At 69.3% G+C, this 17,117-nt stretch overlaps 3 protein-coding genes across 5 annotated transcripts; all 3 read left to right on the top strand.

The window, feature by feature from the left end:
- On the top strand, window positions 1-2,230 carry B4GAT1 (beta-1,4-glucuronyltransferase 1). The gene is made up of 2 exons (XM_084893869.1): window positions 1-1,170; window positions 1,400-2,230. Exons 1-2 carry the CDS (start codon window positions 112-114, stop codon window positions 1,589-1,591), a joined length of 1,251 nt encoding a protein of 416 aa, XP_084749995.1. The 5' UTR covers window positions 1-111; the 3' UTR covers window positions 1,592-2,230.
- Window positions 2,231-2,448: 218 nt separating this feature from the next.
- Window positions 2,449-8,605, top strand: BRMS1 (BRMS1 transcriptional repressor and anoikis regulator). Its single transcript, XM_084893863.1, has 10 exons — window positions 2,449-2,593; window positions 5,000-5,145; window positions 5,222-5,312; window positions 5,431-5,558; window positions 5,726-5,805; window positions 5,891-5,987; window positions 6,435-6,527; window positions 7,302-7,366; window positions 7,718-7,757; window positions 8,105-8,605. The coding sequence occupies exons 2-10, from the start codon at window positions 5,007-5,009 to the stop codon at window positions 8,110-8,112; spliced, it is 741 nt and encodes a 246-aa protein (XP_084749989.1). The 5' UTR covers window positions 2,449-2,593; window positions 5,000-5,006; the 3' UTR covers window positions 8,113-8,605.
- Window positions 8,606-9,457: 852 nt separating this feature from the next.
- Window positions 9,458-16,649, top strand: RIN1 (Ras and Rab interactor 1). 3 transcript variants are annotated; one of them, XM_084895056.1, is made up of 10 exons: window positions 9,463-9,690; window positions 9,796-9,976; window positions 10,551-10,665; window positions 10,747-10,819; window positions 10,905-10,996; window positions 11,153-11,893; window positions 12,328-12,633; window positions 13,281-13,412; window positions 13,872-14,023; window positions 14,848-16,649. In XM_084895056.1, exons 1-10 carry the CDS (start codon window positions 9,602-9,604, stop codon window positions 15,310-15,312), a joined length of 2,346 nt encoding a protein of 781 aa, XP_084751182.1. In that variant the 5' UTR covers window positions 9,463-9,601; the 3' UTR covers window positions 15,313-16,649. The 3 variants fall into 3 exon arrangements, with proteins under 3 accessions (XP_084751183.1, XP_084751181.1, XP_084751182.1); XM_084895055.1 differs by having other exon boundaries at window positions 9,461-9,976; XM_084895057.1 differs by lacking the exons at window positions 13,872-14,023; window positions 14,848-16,649 and adding an exon at window positions 13,488-13,568 and having other exon boundaries at window positions 9,458-9,976; window positions 13,281-13,417.
- Window positions 16,650-17,117: the final 468 nt, after the last annotated feature.

Genomic DNA, 17,117 nt, shown 5'->3' with positions numbered 1-17,117 from the left:
GCGCTCGGCTCTCCCCGGCCGCGCTCGGCAGGCTGCGGTAAATCCGGGCTTGCGGCGTTTGGCGAGGCTGCGGCCGGTGGTCCCCGCTGCGCGCCGCGAGCCCCGAGAGCCATGCACACGTTCCACGCCGTCCGCTGCGCCTTCTACCAGCTGCTGGTGGCCGCGCTGATGCTGGTGGCCATGCTGCAGCTCCTCTACCTGTCGCTGCTGTCCGGGCTGCACGGGCAGGAGGAGCAGGAGCAGTATTTGGAGTACTTCCCGCCGTCCCCGCGGTCCGTGGACCAGGTCAAGGCGCAGCTCCGCGCCGCGCTGGCCTCCGGGGGCGTCCTGGACGCCAGTGGCGACTACCGCGTCTACCGGGGCCTCCTGAAGACCACCATGGACCCCGACGACGTGGTCCTGGCCACGCACGCCAGCGTGGACAACCTGCTGCACCTGCCCGCCCTGCTGGAGCGCTGGGAGGGCCCGCTGGCCGTGGCGGTGTTCGCAGCCACCAAGGAGGAGGCGCAGCTGGCCACGGTGCTGACCCTCGCGATGAGCAGCCACTGCCCCGACGTCCGCGCCCGAATGGCCATGCACCTGGCGTGCCCCTCGCGCTACGAGGCCGCCGTGCCCGACCCCCGCGAGCCGGGCGAGTTCGCCCTGCTGCGGTCCTGCCAGCAGGTCTTCGACAAGCTGGCCAGCGTGGCCCAGCCCGGGGTCAACTACGCGCTGGGCAGCAACGTCTCCTACCCCAACAACATGCTGCGGAACCTGGCCCGGGAGGGGGCCAACTACGCCCTGGTGGTCGATGTGGACATGGTGCCCAGCGAGGGGCTGTGGCGCGGCCTGCGGGAGATGCTGGACCAGAGCGACCAGTGGGCCGGCACCGCGCTCGTGGTGCCCGCCTTCGAGATGCGGCAGTACCGCTACCGCCTGCCCGAGACCAAGGACGAGCTGCTGAAGCTCTACCGGATGGGCCAGGTGCGGCCCTTCTACTCCGAGGTGTGCATGCCCTGCCAGGCGCCCACCGACTACTACCGCTGGGCCGACCTCCCCACAGAGACCCTGCTGAGGCCTGCCTACGAGGTGTCCTGGCGGGACCCCTGGGAGCCCTTCTACGTGGCCGGAGGCAAGGTTCCCTCCTTCGACGAGCGCTTCCGGCAGTACGGCTTCAACCGCATCAGCCAGGTGCCCGGGCGGGGAGGGCGGGGGCGGGGGCGGCAGGGCGCGGGGGCGGGGAGCCATGGGGGCCCTGGGTGGGAGGTGGGCGTCGAGGCGGGAGAAACCGCAGTTCGGTGGTGGCTGCGGGAGGTCCCGGATGCCCCTGGAGGACTGGGATGCCGGGGTCGGCTTCAGGATGTCCGTCTCGGCCCTAGAAATACCATCAGGCGTTGCTGACCTGTCTCTCCCCCCACAGGCCTGTGAGCTGCACGTGGCGGGATTTGTTTTCAAGGTGCTGAACGAAGGTTTCCTGATTCATAAGGGCTTAAAAGATCCCGTGGAGTTCCACCCCCAGAAGGAAGCCGAAAACCAGCACAATAAGCTTCTTTACCGCCAGTTCAAGCAGGAGCTGAAGGCCAAGTACCCCGACTCCACCCGTCATTGCTGAGTCCTTCCCTGCCCGCGTTTGAGAAGTGTCGGCCTCCTCTCTCCTCGGGCTGCCCCTCGGGCCTGAGAGGGGTGAGAAATGGCACTGCACTTGGCAATGGTAGCTGTGGTGTTGGAACACTGGACTTTGGACACGGGGGGCTGGGATCCAGTCCCGGCTTTACCACTGAGTAGCTGCGTGGCCTTGAGCAAACCCCTTTCCCTCTCTGAGCCCCGTCTGGAAAAAGGGAGGTGGGAGTATCTACCTCACAGGACTGCTGGTTGGCTCAGAGGATCAAAACCTTGGTCCCCTCAATGCTATATGTGAAAACACTCCGTGTGAGCTTCGTCAAAATGTGAAGTGTTATTAATATTATTACAGTGTTATTGTTTTTACTGCTGTTATTATTAACAATCCTGGGTGGGTAGGCAGTAGGAGAGCAAAAAGTATGAATGGCGCCGCAGAGGGAGAAGTACTTAACAAAATGGGCTTTTTGCAAAGAAATCAGATAAAGGCGCTGAGTTTAGTTCTTCGCTTTTGGGTTGTCCCGGGCCTCGCGGGTTCCGGAGAAGGGAAGGGTCTGCGAGTTCTGTACCCTGGAACAGACCGAGCTGTATGTGTGCCTACCGATGACGATGTAAATAAATGTGTTCACCACCACAGCTGGCTCCATTCCTCTCCCGAACCGGGCGGGCGGCGGGGCCGCGGGGCCGCCTGTCACGCCGCGTGGGGGTCGGAGGAAGGTGGCCGCGGACCCAGGGGCTCCACCTGCAAAGCCAGGAAGCCGAGGACCAGAGTGCAGGTCCACTGGTTGCTATGGAAACCAGTGCGCGGTATCCCAGCATGCCTCGCGCCAGCTGTCCAATCGGGAGCTTCCCAGCGGGCACCTCTTGATGACGAACGCGGAAGCGCGGGCAGGCCCCGCCTCCCAGTGAAGAGGGACCGGCGCAGCGGCTGGGGCGGCGGGCACCGGGCACCTGTCGGAGAGTCTCAGACGAGAGGCCGGAGGCTCCACTCCCTGCGGTGCGTACCGCCACCCGTGGCGCCCGGTTCGGTCTCTCCAGCTCGCCGGTCGGAGCCCGCCCCGCCTCCGGGGCCAGAGCGGAGACCTAACGGGCCGGACGCGCGCAGGGCCGCGGGCCCCCAGCTGGCCGCGGGAGAGCCGGTGACTCCCCTGCCCGCGCCGCGCGCGCCGGGACGGGCGGCTCCGGGCGCGCCCCCCGCGGAGGGGCTGAGTGGGCCTCTTCAAGGGTGGGACCACGGAGGCCTCCCCTCGAGGTGCTCCCTTTCCGAAAAGGTCATTTGCACATGCACAGCGCCTTCCCACGCCCTCCCCCGGCGAACTGCAGCGCTCCAGTAGCAATGGCTGCTCTCTCTGCACCCGGGGTGAGGAGGGGAGGTTGTGGTTTGAGCTCATCAGTAGAATGAGAGGCACCTGGAGTAAACGGCACTCCGCACCCCACCCCCTGCTCCCGCTCTTCCTGGGCCGGGTCACGTTGCGTTTTACCAGTAAACGTATTTCACAGTGAAGAGGAATTGCAGGGTTTGGGAACTGTTGGAACCGAGGCTTGAGAATGAAAGCGAGGAGACTGGTTTGGAGAGCCGAGATTTTCGGATCAGGTTCAGATTATTTGTGAGATCATTGAGGAAGTCCAGTTGTTTGACAAAACTCGAAGTGCTGCCAAGGAAGGCTAACAGAACACTGGGTTTGCTCCCTCCCCGTGGGCCTGGGGGCTACCGAGAGGAAAAGCCAACTCCTGCCTCGCAGACGTTTCTTTTGTATTTGCAAACCCTCCAGTCATCAGGTGCCAGTTCTGCGCCAGGTGGAGGAGGTGCGGGTGCCGCCATGCCCCGCCGGGGCTCCTGGCTGCGGGTTTAGACAGACATGTGATGGGCGAGTAGAGAGGAATGTAAGCATCTCGGCTTCCTGGGGGAGTGGCGACAAGACAGTGTCCAGAGAAGTGGGAAGGACGTGGTGGTGAAATGAGCCCCTGGCAGGCGGAGGTGATCTGTGGAGCAGCCTCGTTATCTTCCCATTGGGTGATCTCTTGGCAGCATGTGGCAGTCACCTCTCCTTTCTTCTAAAATTCTCTTCATGGCTGAGTTTCTCCTCCTCCGCCTCTGGGTAATTTCCTTCTCCTTTGCAGGGTCCTCACCCTCTACCCCTTTGGTGACGCTGAGAGTTCCATCGTGAATGTCTCCTCACGCCACACATCCCGCCTGGCTGCTTGCCCCCTCTCGCAGGCTCAGAAGGACTCGCTGTAGATCAGTGCCCAGATTTCTTTCCCAGGCTCAGACCCAGGTGCCCCCGCCCTGGCCCTCCCCTCATTTTGAAGTCTTATCACGTGCTGCTCTTCTTGGGATGCTCCTCCCTCAGCCAGATCGGGCCGCCTGTCCGGCCCATGTCCGTCTGCAAGCCCCCCTGCCGCAGCAGCTCCCGGTCCCCGTCCGATGCCGCCCCCCTGTGCCCGCTCTTCCCACATCGCTGTGCCCGTCTGCTGCTTTGCCCTTTTCTCCCAGGAACTTGTAACCAGCTTGAGGTCAGGGACGGTCTGTCTTTCTGTCCATCACAGTTGTGGCCAGCTCCTACCAGAGTGTCTGAGGGTACCTAACATATATTAGAGTTTCACGAAATATTAGATGAGCGAATATAAGAAGGGATGCATAACAGTATTCAGCGTTGCTGAGAAGGCAGCTGTGATAAGCATTAAGAATATTGGCATCAGTCACAGGGGCCGGTGCGTTAACTGTGGAATTAGTGGCAGCTGACAGCGATGAAACAAACAGACGGACAAGTGGGAGGTGAACGCAGGAAGGGCACGTGTGCGCAGGACCTGAAAGGTAGAGCTGTGAGGGGATGGGGTGAGGTTTTGTGTTCCTGCTCTTCCTCAATGAGCAGCCTGAAGGTCCGTGGGCAGGAACCGTTGGGAGGGAGAGTTGGAAATACAAGAGGGAAGGGAGCACTGCTGACAGGAAGTCCCAGAGGAAGCAGGAGGTGGGACTGGACGCAGGGTCCAGTGGGAGACGAGGTTGGGGGGAGTTCTCAGGAAGGGACATAGAGGGCGTTACAGGCAGCAGGACCAGCACGAGGCGGGCAGGGAGGAAGGAAGTGCTGGTGTGTTTGGGACTGGCCATTAGATGGGGTGTGTGTGTGTGTGTGTGTGTGTGTGTGAAGGAGCTGGACCCGAAGTTCAAGGCCAGTTGGTGCGGGGCCTTGAAAGGCCACGTCCCACAGGCAGCGGGTCGCCCACCCTGGGCCTCCCCATCTCAGGGGATGTGCGGCCTCACCCATGTGTGCTCAGGTCATGGCGAGTCCGTCCCTTTCCCGGCCGCCCCAGCTGCGGTCAGGCTCTGCTCGGCTCCCCGAGTGGCCACTGACCTGCTTGGAGCTGGGGGCGGCGGCGAGTGGTGGCTCTGCCCCTCTTCCAGAGCCCAGATGCCGCTCCAGCCTGCCAGCAAAGACACAGAAGAGATGGAGGCCGAGGGGGACTCCGCTGCTGAGATGAACGGAGAGGAAGAGGAGAGTGAGGAGGAGAGAAGTGGCAGCCAGACGGAGTCCGAGGAGGAGAGCTCAGGTGACACACACACGCGCGCGCACACGCACACACACCTGCCCACCCCCGGCCAGCCCTGACGGCCCTCTCGCCCCAGAGATGGACGATGAGGACTACGAGCGGCGCCGCAGCGAGTGCGTCAGTGAGATGCTGGACCTGGAGAAGCAGTTCTCGGAGCTGAAGGAGAAGTGAGCGCGGGTGGCCTCCGGCGCTGGGCCTCCGGCACTCGGGTGCGGCGGGCCGGTGCGGGCGGAGCTGGCTGAGCCAGGAGCTCCTATGTGCTGACGGAGCCCCTCGTGCCTCCAGGTTGTTCAGGGAACGCCTGAGCCAGCTGCAGGTGCGGCTGGAGGAAGTGGGGGCTGAGAGCGCGCCCGAGTACACGGAGCCCCTGGGCGGGCTGCAGCGGAGCCTCAAGATCCGCATTCAGGTGGCAGGTCTGTGGGCTGTCCTGTGCCCGGGCCCCCCCCTTCCCTGTTCCCCTCCCAACCGGTGGCCCTCCCTCTCTCGTCCCTGTCCTGCCCGTGTTCCCAGCCCTCCTCTGGGGGCGCTGGCGTCCTGGACGAGCCTGGCCTCTCACACACGCCCCCCCACCCCTCGGCAGGGATCTACAAGGGCTTCTGCCTGGACGTGATCAGGAATAAGTATGAGTGTGAGCTGCAGGGAGCCAAGCAGCACCTGGAGGTGACTGATGGGAGCCAAGGGAGGGGGACTCACGGCCCCCCCCCATCCCCGGCCCCCCTGACTGAGCTGCTCCCGCCTCTTCCAGAGCGAGAAGCTGCTGCTCTACGACACCCTGCAGGGGGAGCTGCAGGAGCGGATCCAGAGGCTGGAGGAGGACCGCCAGAGCCTGGACATCAGCTCGGGTGAGGCCCGGGCCTGGCTCCGTCAGTGCCCGCTCCGGGGAGAGGAAGGGGGCGGGAAAGCCTGGCACACAGCGGGGTTCGGGAAGAGTGGGTCCCCTGCCTCCATGGCCCTTCCCTCTTTCCAGAGTGGGCGGTGACGTTCAGACCCTCCCGCACAGAAGCAGCCGCAGTCCCACCCTGTCCGTAGTGCCTGTCCCGCGGGCCCGGGGGAGGCGGGGCTGCCCTCGTCCCACTGCCCACTAACAAACGAAGACACGAGCCCAGAGAGGTGCAGCGGCCTCTCTCCCAGGTCGTCCTGTGCGGCTGGGACCCGAACTCCGCTGCTGAGCCCCAGGCCCAGGGTCCTCTCCCCTGTCCTGGGAGCGGGTGGACGGGAAGGGCAGGCCACGAGGGCGGGGGTCCTGGGCGGGCCAGCCCCGCGATCCTGACTCTGGGTCTGGGGCGCAGAGTGGTGGGATGACAAGCTGCACACCAGAGGCAGCTCCAGGTCCTGGGACTCGCTGCCGCCCAGCAAGAGGAAGAAGGCGCCCCTCGTCTCCGGTATCCTTCCACCCGCGGGCGGAGCGGGCAGGGCGGGCGCGTGTGCGCTGGCAGCTGCCCAGGCGCCTCGGACGGAGCTGCTGCTCACACACCTTGCCCGTCTGTCCCGGCAGCCGTGGCCTGCCTCTCTGCATCCCTGCGGGCTACACCGGGACCTCGCATGTGGGTAGTTGCCTCTGCCCCCCCTTAGGCTTTCTCCCTCTGGCACAGCCAGCACAGAGACGCCCTGGATCCTCACCCTGCGCCCAGCCCCTGCCCTGGCTCCTGCAGGATCAGCAGAAGGGCACCGGCCGCCTGGCGCTAGGAACCGGGGTCAGGGAGGGAGGGAGGGAGAAACCTGGTCTGCACGGGCTTGAGGGCTCGGGGACATGGGGTGCTATGGGAGGACAGAGTGGACGGTCCCCGGGGGCCTGGGAAGCCAGAGTTTTGAGAATGGACTCTGTGTGTAGATGGGGAAGGGGCCACATGGGGGGACAGGGTCCCCGAGGAGGTGGGGGGCCTGGCCTCCTGACCATGAAGTGGGGAGCGGCATGAGTGGGAGCCGGGGGGGGGGGGGGGAGCAGGAGTGAGGCTGGGCCCACCCTGCCCTCTTGGACTCGTTGAAATGGGCACGCACGGCCACACACACACCCCTTCCCCAGGGAACCTGGGGGCCAAGAGGGAGGGGTGGAGCCCAGGCGCCAGCCCACGCCCTGGGCACTGCCTCTCGCGAGCGCTCGCACGCCGCCCGAGGCTCCCGCCCTCCCCGGCGTTGCTTCCTTGACCCTGTGGCAGGCCCTTACATCGTGTACATGCTGCAGGAGATCGACATCCTGGAGGACTGGACGGCTATCAAAAAGGTGGGTCTCGGGCAGGCCTGCCCCAGGCCAGGTCTGCTCTGCAGGCTCCGCCCCAGCCTTTCCGAGGCTCACAGGCCTCCATTGCCCGGGGCTGCCCGGGAGGAGGGGCCTCTTTCTGGTTCCGGGCGGGTTTGGATGGGATGGGGGAAGGGACGGTGGGTAGCAGCTGGCCCGGCCCGGCCTGGCCCGGCCTGGCCCGGCCTCTGACAGGAGGCACATCAGAGCTGAAGTGCTTGCTTCCCATGCCTCCCCACCCCCGCTCCCGGCAGCGCCGGCCCGCAGCCCCCCCGAGGGCGGTGTGGGGGACTGGCCAGGCCAGGCTCTCAGGGGGCTTTTCTTCTCTCCACCCAGGCCAGGGCCGCCGTGTCCCCGCAGAAGAGAAAATCCGATGGTGAGACCCACAGGGGCTCCCCGCCCCTGGCCCAGCCCCCGGGAAGGAGCCCGGAGAGGCAGCGGCCGGTCGGACCGTGGCCGAGAGTCCGGACAGCCCGGGCTCGGGGGCCCTGGGGGTTTGGGAGCGGGGCCAGGTGGGGGTGGGAGCTCTAAGCTGATGGGTTAGGACGGGGAGCCCCCCCCCCCCCCGCAGCCCGAACCCCAGCCGCTGGGGGCGGCGCCCAGAGGCTGATGGCCCACAGGTGAGGGCAGACCGGCCATTCCTCTTCCCCAGAGGAAGTGGCTGCTCCCTCTTGTCTTGGCTTTCTCTCACCTCGGGGATTTCTCCTTCCCTCGGACCCCTAGGACCGTGACCCTGTGGTTCGCAGCCAGCGGGGCCCCTCGGAGCAACAGGCACCAAACCCGGATCACACCTTCCCACCAGAGGCAGGCGGACAAGCCTCGGTCTCCCCGCCGGCTCCGCATGCTGCTGCGGGCACTGCCCTCCAGCCCTCACTGGCCCGGACTCCTCTGCTCCTGCTCGGCTCCTCCTGTGGCCCGAGCTGCCCTCGCCAGGCAAGACTGAGCCCCTCATCCCCAACCAGCCCTGCCTTCCCCGCCGAAGGCCAGCCCCCGGTCCCTCCCTGGCACAGACCTGCCTCGCCTGGAGCCAAGCACAGCCTTCCTGCCGGCCCTGGACCTGGCTCCCAGTCACCGAGCCTGGGCGTGGGCCCTCTTCGTGGGAACTCGGAACCAGGAATTCTGTTCTGGGGGACCTGTCCTGCCTCCTGCCATGCTGAGAAGGCGGGCTCCAGGTCTTCCCAAGGCAGGGACGGAATTAAAGCTTCTCCTGGGGCTCTGCCGTGGCCCAACGTGTGTGATTTACCGTGCGAGGCGTCGGGGCTCCGTGAGGAGTGTCTGAAACAGGCAGGCTCTCTGGGGCCCGGGATCCCTCCCTCCCCAGCAGGAGCCTCCCCACTCCGAACTGGGGCACAGACGGCGGAACGGGGGCTCTCCGATGCCCGTCCCCCAGCGGTGGGGGGCACAGACGGCGGAACAGGGGGGCTCTCCGATGGCCCGTCCCCCAGCGGTGGGGGGCTGGGCCGGACTGCCCGGTGCGGTGACAGTCTGAAGCAGCACGTGGCACAGGCGGACGGGGCCTCCGATGGAAGGGGGCTGGGTGCTCTGCGCGCGGACCGGGTCATGCCTGCACCTGCCCGTCGCTCGGCACATTGGCGGGGCCTGTGCGTGGGAGGCAGCCGGCAGCAGTGCCATGTCACAGCCAGGCGCCCCTGCTTAGTGCTGATTGTTAGAACCACCCCCAGAGCCTCACTTAAGCAAAGGGTTTGTTCCCATGGAGACAGGCATCCTTTCTCCATGGCAACCTGAAATCCCAAAACCCCAGTGAGAGGAGTGAGTCAGCGTGGCCATGGGGAGGCACCCTTTCACAAGGTTGACCCCAAGGTGGGCAGTTGAGCAACTGACCACAGACTTGAAAGGTGCCCCAAGGGGGCGGGGGCGGGGGCGGAGGCTTGGGCAGAGGGGGAGGAGGCAGGCCCCCTTAACCCCTTCCTTCCCGCCGGGGTCCGAGGCGGCTGGCTGCCGCGGGAGCTCTGAGAGGCGGCAGCCCTGCAGCGGAAGCGCTGGCCCGGGAGGGATCCCTGTGTGTGTGTGTGTGTGTGTGTGTGTGTGTGTGTCCCCCGCCGGGCAGAGCCAGCGGGAGCGGTTGATGGACACACAAGGGTTAACTGGCGGGTGTGACCGGGACCGGCCCGCCCTCAGGAAGTTACTCACCAGCGGGAATGCTCTGCCTGGGGCCGGCCTGCCTGCCTGAGTCCCAGAAGTAGCGAGGATCTCCCCGCCATGGACGCCCCCGGGGAGCCGGGCGCAGGCCCCCCTGGAGCCCCCGGCCCGGCAGACGCCTCGGCGCCCGGGCGCCCGGAGGGAGAGAAGTTGGTGGAGTTGGAGGGCAGCCTGGGGAGGGACCGGGCGGTCTGTCCCAGGGCCGGGGAGGGGGAGAGGGCTGGGCCGGGGGCTCAGGCGGTGCCTGCCTCCAGGCCCGCCCAGGACCCGCTGTACGACGTGCCCGGAGCCGGCGGGGGGCAGGCCGGCGGGCCCGGGCGGCCGGGGCGCGCGGTGAGCCTGCGGGAGCGCCTGCTGCTCACGCGGCCCGTGTGGCTGCAGCTGCGGGCCAACGCGGCCGCCGCGCTGCACGTGCTGAGGACCGAGCCCCCGGGGGTGAGTGCGTCCGTCCCCCGACGGTCCCCCGGGATTGGTCCCCCGGACGGTCCCCGAGAGACTGGTTCCGCAGAGACTGGTCCCCCCGGACGGTCCCCCGGGATTGGTCCCCCGGACGGTCCCCGAGAGACTGGTTCCCCAGAGACTGGTCCCCCGGGATTGGTCCCCCGGGATTGGTCCCCCAGAGACTGGCCCCCCCCGAGACTGGCCTCCCCCGGACTGGCCTCCCCGGACTGGTCCCCCCCGGGCGGTCCCCCCGGACTGGTCCCCCCGGATTGGTCCCCTGGACTGGTCCACCCAGACTGGCCCCCCCGGACTGGTCCCCCCCGGGCGGTCCCCCCGGACTGGTCCCCTCTCGGATCGGTCCCCCCGGATTGGTCCCCCGGACTGGCCTCCCCCCGGACTGGCCCACCCGGGACTGTCCCCCCCGGACTGGTCCCCCCGGACTGTCCCCCCCGGACTGGCCTCCCCCGGGACCGGTCCCCCCGGACTGGCCTGCCCCCGGGACTGGCCGCGGAGGGGGAGGGAGGGGAGCGGGCTCGGAGGTCCTGAGCGCCAGCCCCTCCGTCCTCAGACGTTCCTGGTGCGGAAGTCTAACACCCGCCAGTGCCAAGCCCTGTGTGTGCGGCTGCCGGAGGCCGGTGGCCCTTCCTTCGTGTCCAGCCACTACGTCCAGGAGCGCCCCGGGGGTGAGCGGGATGGCCCGAGGGACGGGGCTGGAGCGGAGGCCGGGCCGGGGGCCAGAGAACAGCCTCACTCCCGTCTCCCAGGCGTCTCCTTGGAGGGATCTGAGCTCGTCTTCCCGGACCTCGTCCAGCTCATCTGCGCCTACTGCCACACCCGGTGAGCCCGCCCAGGTGCCGCGGGGGGGCACCCTGCCTCCGCCCCCCACCCCAGGCACCTCCCTTACCTGCCCCTCCGGCCTCAGGGACATCCTGCTGCTCCAGCTCCAGCTCCCCCGAGCCATCCGCCAGGCGGCCACCCACAAGGAGCTGGAGGCCATCTCCCATTTAGGCGTCGGTAAGGCCCCTGCGCCCATTGCACAGGTGGGCACACTGAGGCCGGGGGAAGGGGAGGCGCTGGGCACACAGCCTGAGCCTGGATCTCGCCCTCCTCTGCCCCCCCCCCCCCCACACACACACACCGCCCTGAGGCCCAGTGGGTTCTCTCCTCCAGAGTTCTGGAGCTCCTCCCTCAACGCCAAGGCCCCGCCGGGCCCCCCCGAAGGCCCGCTGCTGCCCCGGCTGAAGCCACGGTCCCCGCAGGAGCTGGACCAGGGCTCCGGGGCCGCCCTGTGCTTCTTCAACCCCCTGTTCCCGGGGGACCTGGGCCCCGCCAAGCGGGAGAAATTCAAGCGGAGTTTCAAAGTGCGCGTGTCCACGGAGACCTCCAGCCCCCTGTCCCCGCCCGCCGTGCCCCCGCCCCCGGTCCCCGTGCTGCCTGGGGCGGCCTCCGGCCAGGCCCCCGAGAGGACGCCCCCTCGACAGCTGCTGCGGAGGGAGAGCTCCGCGGGGTACCGGGTGCCGGGGGGCGCCAGCCTCCCGCCCCTGCCCTCCCTGCAGGAGGTGGACTGCGGCTCCCCCAGCAGCTCCGAGGAGGAGGGGGCGGGGCAGGGCTGTCCCGGGAGCCCGGCCACCTCGCCCCGCCTGGGCCGCGGGCGCCGGCCGCTGCTGCGGTCGGTGAGCTCCGCCGTCTGCTCCCTGCTGGCCCCCGAGCGGCAGGTGGGCCGGGCGGCCGCGGCGCTGGTGCAGGACCGGCGCTCGGCGGTGGGCCAGCTGGTGCAGGACCTGCTGACCCAGGTGCGCGCCGGCCCCGAGCCCCAGGAGCTGCAGGGGATCCGCGAGGCGCTGAGCAGGGCCCGGGTCATGCTGAGCGCCGAGCTGGGCCCTGAGAAGCTGCTGCCGCCCACCAGGCTGGGTGAGACTCCAGCCCCGGCTTTCTCTCAACCTCAGCTCTTACCCGGCCTCTCCCTCCCCTCCCCAGGCCGCCTGTCCCCCCTTCACCGAATTTCATTCCCCACTTCTCCCCCCCCTCCTGTCTCACAAGGTCCCGCCTCCCCCTCACCCCTGTCCCGCTGGACTCCGCCCCCCCGCCCCTGGCCCTGGCCCCCTGGCCCCCCGGCCCCCGGCCCCCGGTCCCCTGGGCCCCGGTCCCCTGCCCCCGGCCCCCTGGCCTCCCCCCCCCCCCGGCCCCCTGACCCCCCGGTCCCCTGCCCCCGGCCCCCTGGCCCCTGGTCCCCTGGCCCCCGGCCCCCTGGCCCCCCGGTCCCCTGCCCCTGGCCCCCTGGCCCCCCGGCCCCCTGACCCCCCCGGCCCCCGGCCCCCGGCCCCTGACCCCCGCCTCCCCAGCAGAGCGTGTCCTGGAGAGGTCCCTGCACCGCGCCGTGCTCAAGCCCCTGCGGCCGCTCCTGCTGGCCCGCCTGCGGCGCCGGCTGTCCGCCGACGGCTCCCTGGGCCGCCTGTCCACCGGCTGCCGCCTGGCCCGCGCCCAGGGCCCCGCCGCCCTCGGGTCCCGCCTGAGCCCGCCCGCCCCGGCCGAGACGGAGCAGGTGCGCCAGAAGCTGCTGCAGCTGCTCCGCACCTACTCGCCCAGCGCCCAGGTCAAGCGGCTCCTGCAGGCCTGCAAGCTGCTCTACACGGTCCTGAGGACCCACCTGGGTACACCACTCCCCCCCCTGCCACCCCCGCCTGCCCCCCCCCGCTGCCCCCGCTGCCCCCCCCGCCGCCCCCGCCCCCCCCGCCGCCCCCGCCTCCCCCGCCCCCCCCGCCTCCCCCGCCCGCCCCCGCCTCCCCCGCCCCCCCGCCCCCCCGCCCCCCCCGCCTCCCCCGCTGCCCCCCCCCGCTGCCCCCGCCCCCCCCGCCTCCCCCGCCCCCCCCGCCTCCCCCGCTGCCCCCCCCCGCTGCCCCGCCCCCTCCCGCCGCCCCCGCCTCCCCCGCCTCCCCCGCTGCCCCCGCCTCCCCCGCTGCCCCCGCCTCTCCCGCTGCCCCCGCCCCCCCCCCGCCCCCCCGCCTCCCCCGCCTCCCCCCCCCCCCCGCCTCCCCCGCCTCCCCCGCTGCCCCTGCGGGCAGAGGCCCCTCGGGCAGAGGCAGGCCCCCGGGCAGGTGGCGGGAAGGCCCGGCTGGGGAAGATGGCCCCGCCCTCCCAGCTCACAGGCGCTCACTGAGGCCCGGGTGCGGGTGGTAGAGCCTCCTCCCGGCCGGCTGGCGGTCGCCCGGAGATCACGGTGCCCCTGGCCTGGCCGGCGGAGGGAGGGTCGCTGTCGAAGGCCAGGAGGCGCCTGAAGCCTCCCTCCCCCTCCCCCCAGGAGAGGGCGCCGGGGCGGACGACTTCCTCCCGCTGCTGAGCCTGGCCCTGGCCCACTGCGACCTCCCCGAGCTGCTGCTGGAGGCGGAGTACATGTCCGAGCTGCTGGAGCCCGCCCTGCTCACCGGGGAGGGTGAGGCCCCCCGCCCTGCTCACCCCTCACCGGGGAGGGTGAGGGCCCCCCGCCCTGCTCACCGGGGAGGGTGAGGGCCCGCCCCCCGCCCTGCTCACCGGGGAGGATGAGGCCCCCCGCCCTGCTCACCGGGGAGGGTGAGGGCCCGCCCCCCGCCCTGCTCACCGGGGAGGATGAGGCCCCCCGCCCTGCTCACCGGGGAGGGTGAGGGCCCCCCGCCCTGCTCACCGGGGAGGGTGAGGCCCCCCGCCCTGCTCACCGGGGAGGGTGAGGCCCCCCGCCCTGCTCACCGGGGAGGGTGAGGGCCCGCCCCCCGCCCTGCTCACCCCTCACCGGGGAGGGTGAGGCCCCCCGCCCTGCTCACCGGGGAGGGTGAGGGCCCGCCTCCCGCCGGGCGGGTGGAGCAGGGCTGGGGGGAGCGTGTCACCCAGCCCCCTCCTCACCCTCCCCCTGTCCCAGGCGGCTACTACCTGACCAGCCTCTCGGCCAGCCTGGCCCTGCTGAGCGGCCTGGGCCGGGCCCCCGCGCTGCCCCTGAGCCCCTCGCAGGAGCTGCAGCGCGCCCTCAGCCTGTGGGAGCAGCGCCGCCCGCCCGCCGCCCGCAGCCTCCAGGTAACGGCCCCTGCCACACACACATACACACACACACACACACACACACCCCGGGACAGGCCCAGCGCGCAGGCGGGTCCTGTGCCCCCTGCACAGAAGCAGCGCCACCAGAGCAACGGCCGGGCAGCCTCTCCGGAGAGAGTGCGTCCCAGGTGCCGGCACTGCCCAGAGCGCTAGGCGCTCAGCCCCGGATCTTCACAGAAACAGGCCATCGCTGCCCCATTTCACAGAGGAGGAAACGGAGGCGTGGCGTGGAAAGGGATGGGACATGGGGAAGGCTGAAGCCTCAAATCCTGGCTTCCAGCCCCAGCGGGGCCTCTGCCCGCCCCTGGGCTCAGGCTTCCCTCACCAGACACCATCCCTGACCTCCACCAGCCCCGCCGCCCTCCTCAGACTGGGTCAAGAGGCCAGACTGTAGCCAGGTCCTGGGCCCAAATCCGGGCTCTGCTCCTTTGGGGTTGTGGGAGCTTGAGCAAGTTCGGTAACTAATTTGAGCCTCAATTTTCTCATCCATAAAATGGGACAGTAGGACCTACCTCCTGGGACTGATAGGATTAAATGAGCTAAAACCAGGGCGCATGCTCAGGACACAGTTAGCTCCATCTGAGCGTGACAGCCAGGCTGCAGGCCTGCGGGGGCCCTCCCTCCAGCCTACGTGTGACCCAGCAGCCTGAGCACATCCCTCCCCTCCTCGGGGCCCCCCTAAGGCCTCACCTTGTCCAGAAAACCTTTTCCAGTTGGTTCTGCAGAGCCGAAACCGGGGCCTCGAGCTCTGCAGCCACATACGCTCCAGGCGGGCTGAGCTTCTGTGTTTCCCTGCACAGCGCCTCCTGCGGGTGGCCTACCAGGACCCCGGCAGCGGCTGCACCTCCAAGACCCTGGCCGTGCCCCCTGGGGCCTCGATCGCCACCCTGAGCCAGCTCTGTGCCGCCAAGTTCCGGGTGGCCCAGCCGGACGCCTTCGGCCTCTTCCTGTACAAGGAGCAGGACTACCACCGCCTGCCCCCCGGGGCCCCGGCCCACCAGCTGCCCACGACGGGCTACCTGGTCTACCGCCGCCGGGCGGAGCGGCCGGAGCCCCTGGCCGCCTCCCCGGGGGCAGCAGCGGAGGCGGGCAGCGGGGAGCCAGAGGCGGGAGGCGGGGAGGGGAAGGGGGGCAGGGAGACGGGGACGTCGAGGCCAAAGCCAGACCCTGTGACAGCTGCTGGGCAGGAGAAGAGCCAGGCCGGGGGCGGTCCTGCTCAGCCAGGCCCGCCGGAGGCTGAGGGAGGCCGGGCAGCAGAGGAGTAGCTGGGATGGCCGGGGGCACTGGGGGCAGAAAAGGAGCCTGCTGGGAAGGCCTTCCGAGGCCCCAGCCCCCTCACTCTGAGCCTCTGACTCTCATCTCTGCCCGCCTGCGGGGAAGTGCCCGGACGGCCGCACCTGCGGCCTCGGCGTGAAGAGGGGCCTGGGGGCCCCAGACCAAGGCCCACGGCCTCCGCCTCCCTCTGCCGCTCTGCTGGGACGGCCGGCGGCCTCCACGCTGGGCTTCAAGGCCCTGGGAGACTCCGCCTGCCCGGGTGTGAGGGCTCAGGAGGCAGCAGGGGCTCCGGCCAGCCCTGCTCCCGGCCCCTGGGGGGCTGGACCTCCAGACCCCAGCACCCTCACCTGCAAAGTGGGGGCTCAGTGCCATCCTGGCTGCTCCCAGAGTGGAACTCAGGCCAGGGGAGAGGGAGGGAGGAAGGTGGGGTGTCCGCCTCCCCCCTCCAAGGGTCAAGGGTCGTTCGCTGCCCTTGCCGAGGCTGACGCCCCCAGTCGGCCGTGGAGACCCCGAGGGCAGGTCCTGCTGGAGGGAGCAGCACCCAGTTCCGTCTTTCCCAGGATGGACCCTCCTCCCGGGCCCTCGGGCCTCCGGGGGCCGTGGGCAGGAAGGCGGCTTTCAAATGGTCCAGGGAGGGGCCAGGAAACCATTTCTCTGCCCTTCGCTCCTCGGACCTCTCAGGAGCCTTCGGGAGTTAGTGCTCTTACCCACTGTGTCCGGGAAAGTGCCTCCTGAGTGTCACACCGAGGCCATGAGGGGCCCCACCCCAGCCAGGGCATCAGGTTCCCACTACACCGAGCCCTGCTGAGCCACCAGGAAGTTAACCCTCAGGGCCCCGAAGAGCAGGCAGCAAATCTGAGCAAAGTGCCGGCGGCAGCCGCCAGGGAGCGTGTGTGGCCCAGGAAGCCGCGGGGCGGGTGAGGAGAGGGGAGCGTGGCTCCCAGCCAGCCACGGGGCCCTGGGGGCAGCAGGGCTGAGGCTGCGGCCCTCAGCTGCCTCGGGGTCCGCGGCCCGGACCCAGCCAGCCTCGCCGGGACCACCACCTGGGAAGGAACTGTCCCTGGCGGAAGGAGGACCCAGCCGGCTGCACACTAAGGGACATGGCCCGCTCCTCGGAGGGGACGGCTGGGGGTGGAAGGCCTGGACGTGGGGCAGACAGACCAGCCAGATGCAGCCTGGGGGCGGGGCTCCCAAATCCCCACTTCCACCCTCTCCCCCAGCTTCTCCCGGTCAGGGAGTCTCCCCTTGGGGCTTTTGTGTGCCTCCCCACCCCCACCCCCGCCCCCAGCCTCGCTCAGTGCTGGACACTCCTCGGGCTCAATAAACGCTGTCCTCTGACCGGAGTTTGGTGACACTGAAGGGCGATGGGGTGGGGAGCTGGGAGGTCAAGGGAGGGCTGGGGCTGGGAACCAACCAGGATGTTGCCAGTTCAGAGGGAGAGGAAGGGCCTGGAGGGTGGCAGGGGTGCTCGGAGAGCCCCAGGCTGGGTGGGGAGCAGACTCTGGGCCTGGCGGAGGCTTCTGGGCCCGTCTCGGGGCCTCTGCACGCAGCTCTCATCCCCTTCCCCTGCGGAGTCCTGATTCCTGGCTCTGGGAATTCAGCACCACACACACACACACATACATACACACACACACATACTCACACACTCACACACACACACACACACATACACACACACACACACACACACCACCACACCACCCCGCAGTGGCTCAGGCTCAGCAGAGCACTGCTAGGCCCTGCCTGCTGCCTGGGTGTTTGTCTTCTTAAGAGATTCTGGCTCAGGTCCGGG

This window comes from Pipistrellus hanaki, assembly GCF_964339955.1.
Source record: "Pipistrellus hanaki genome assembly, chromosome: 9".
Lineage (NCBI taxonomy): Eukaryota > Metazoa > Chordata > Mammalia > Chiroptera > Vespertilionidae > Pipistrellus > Pipistrellus hanaki.
The sequence above is the reverse complement of the archived record's forward strand: the minus strand, read 5'-3'. Positions and strand labels throughout refer to the sequence as shown.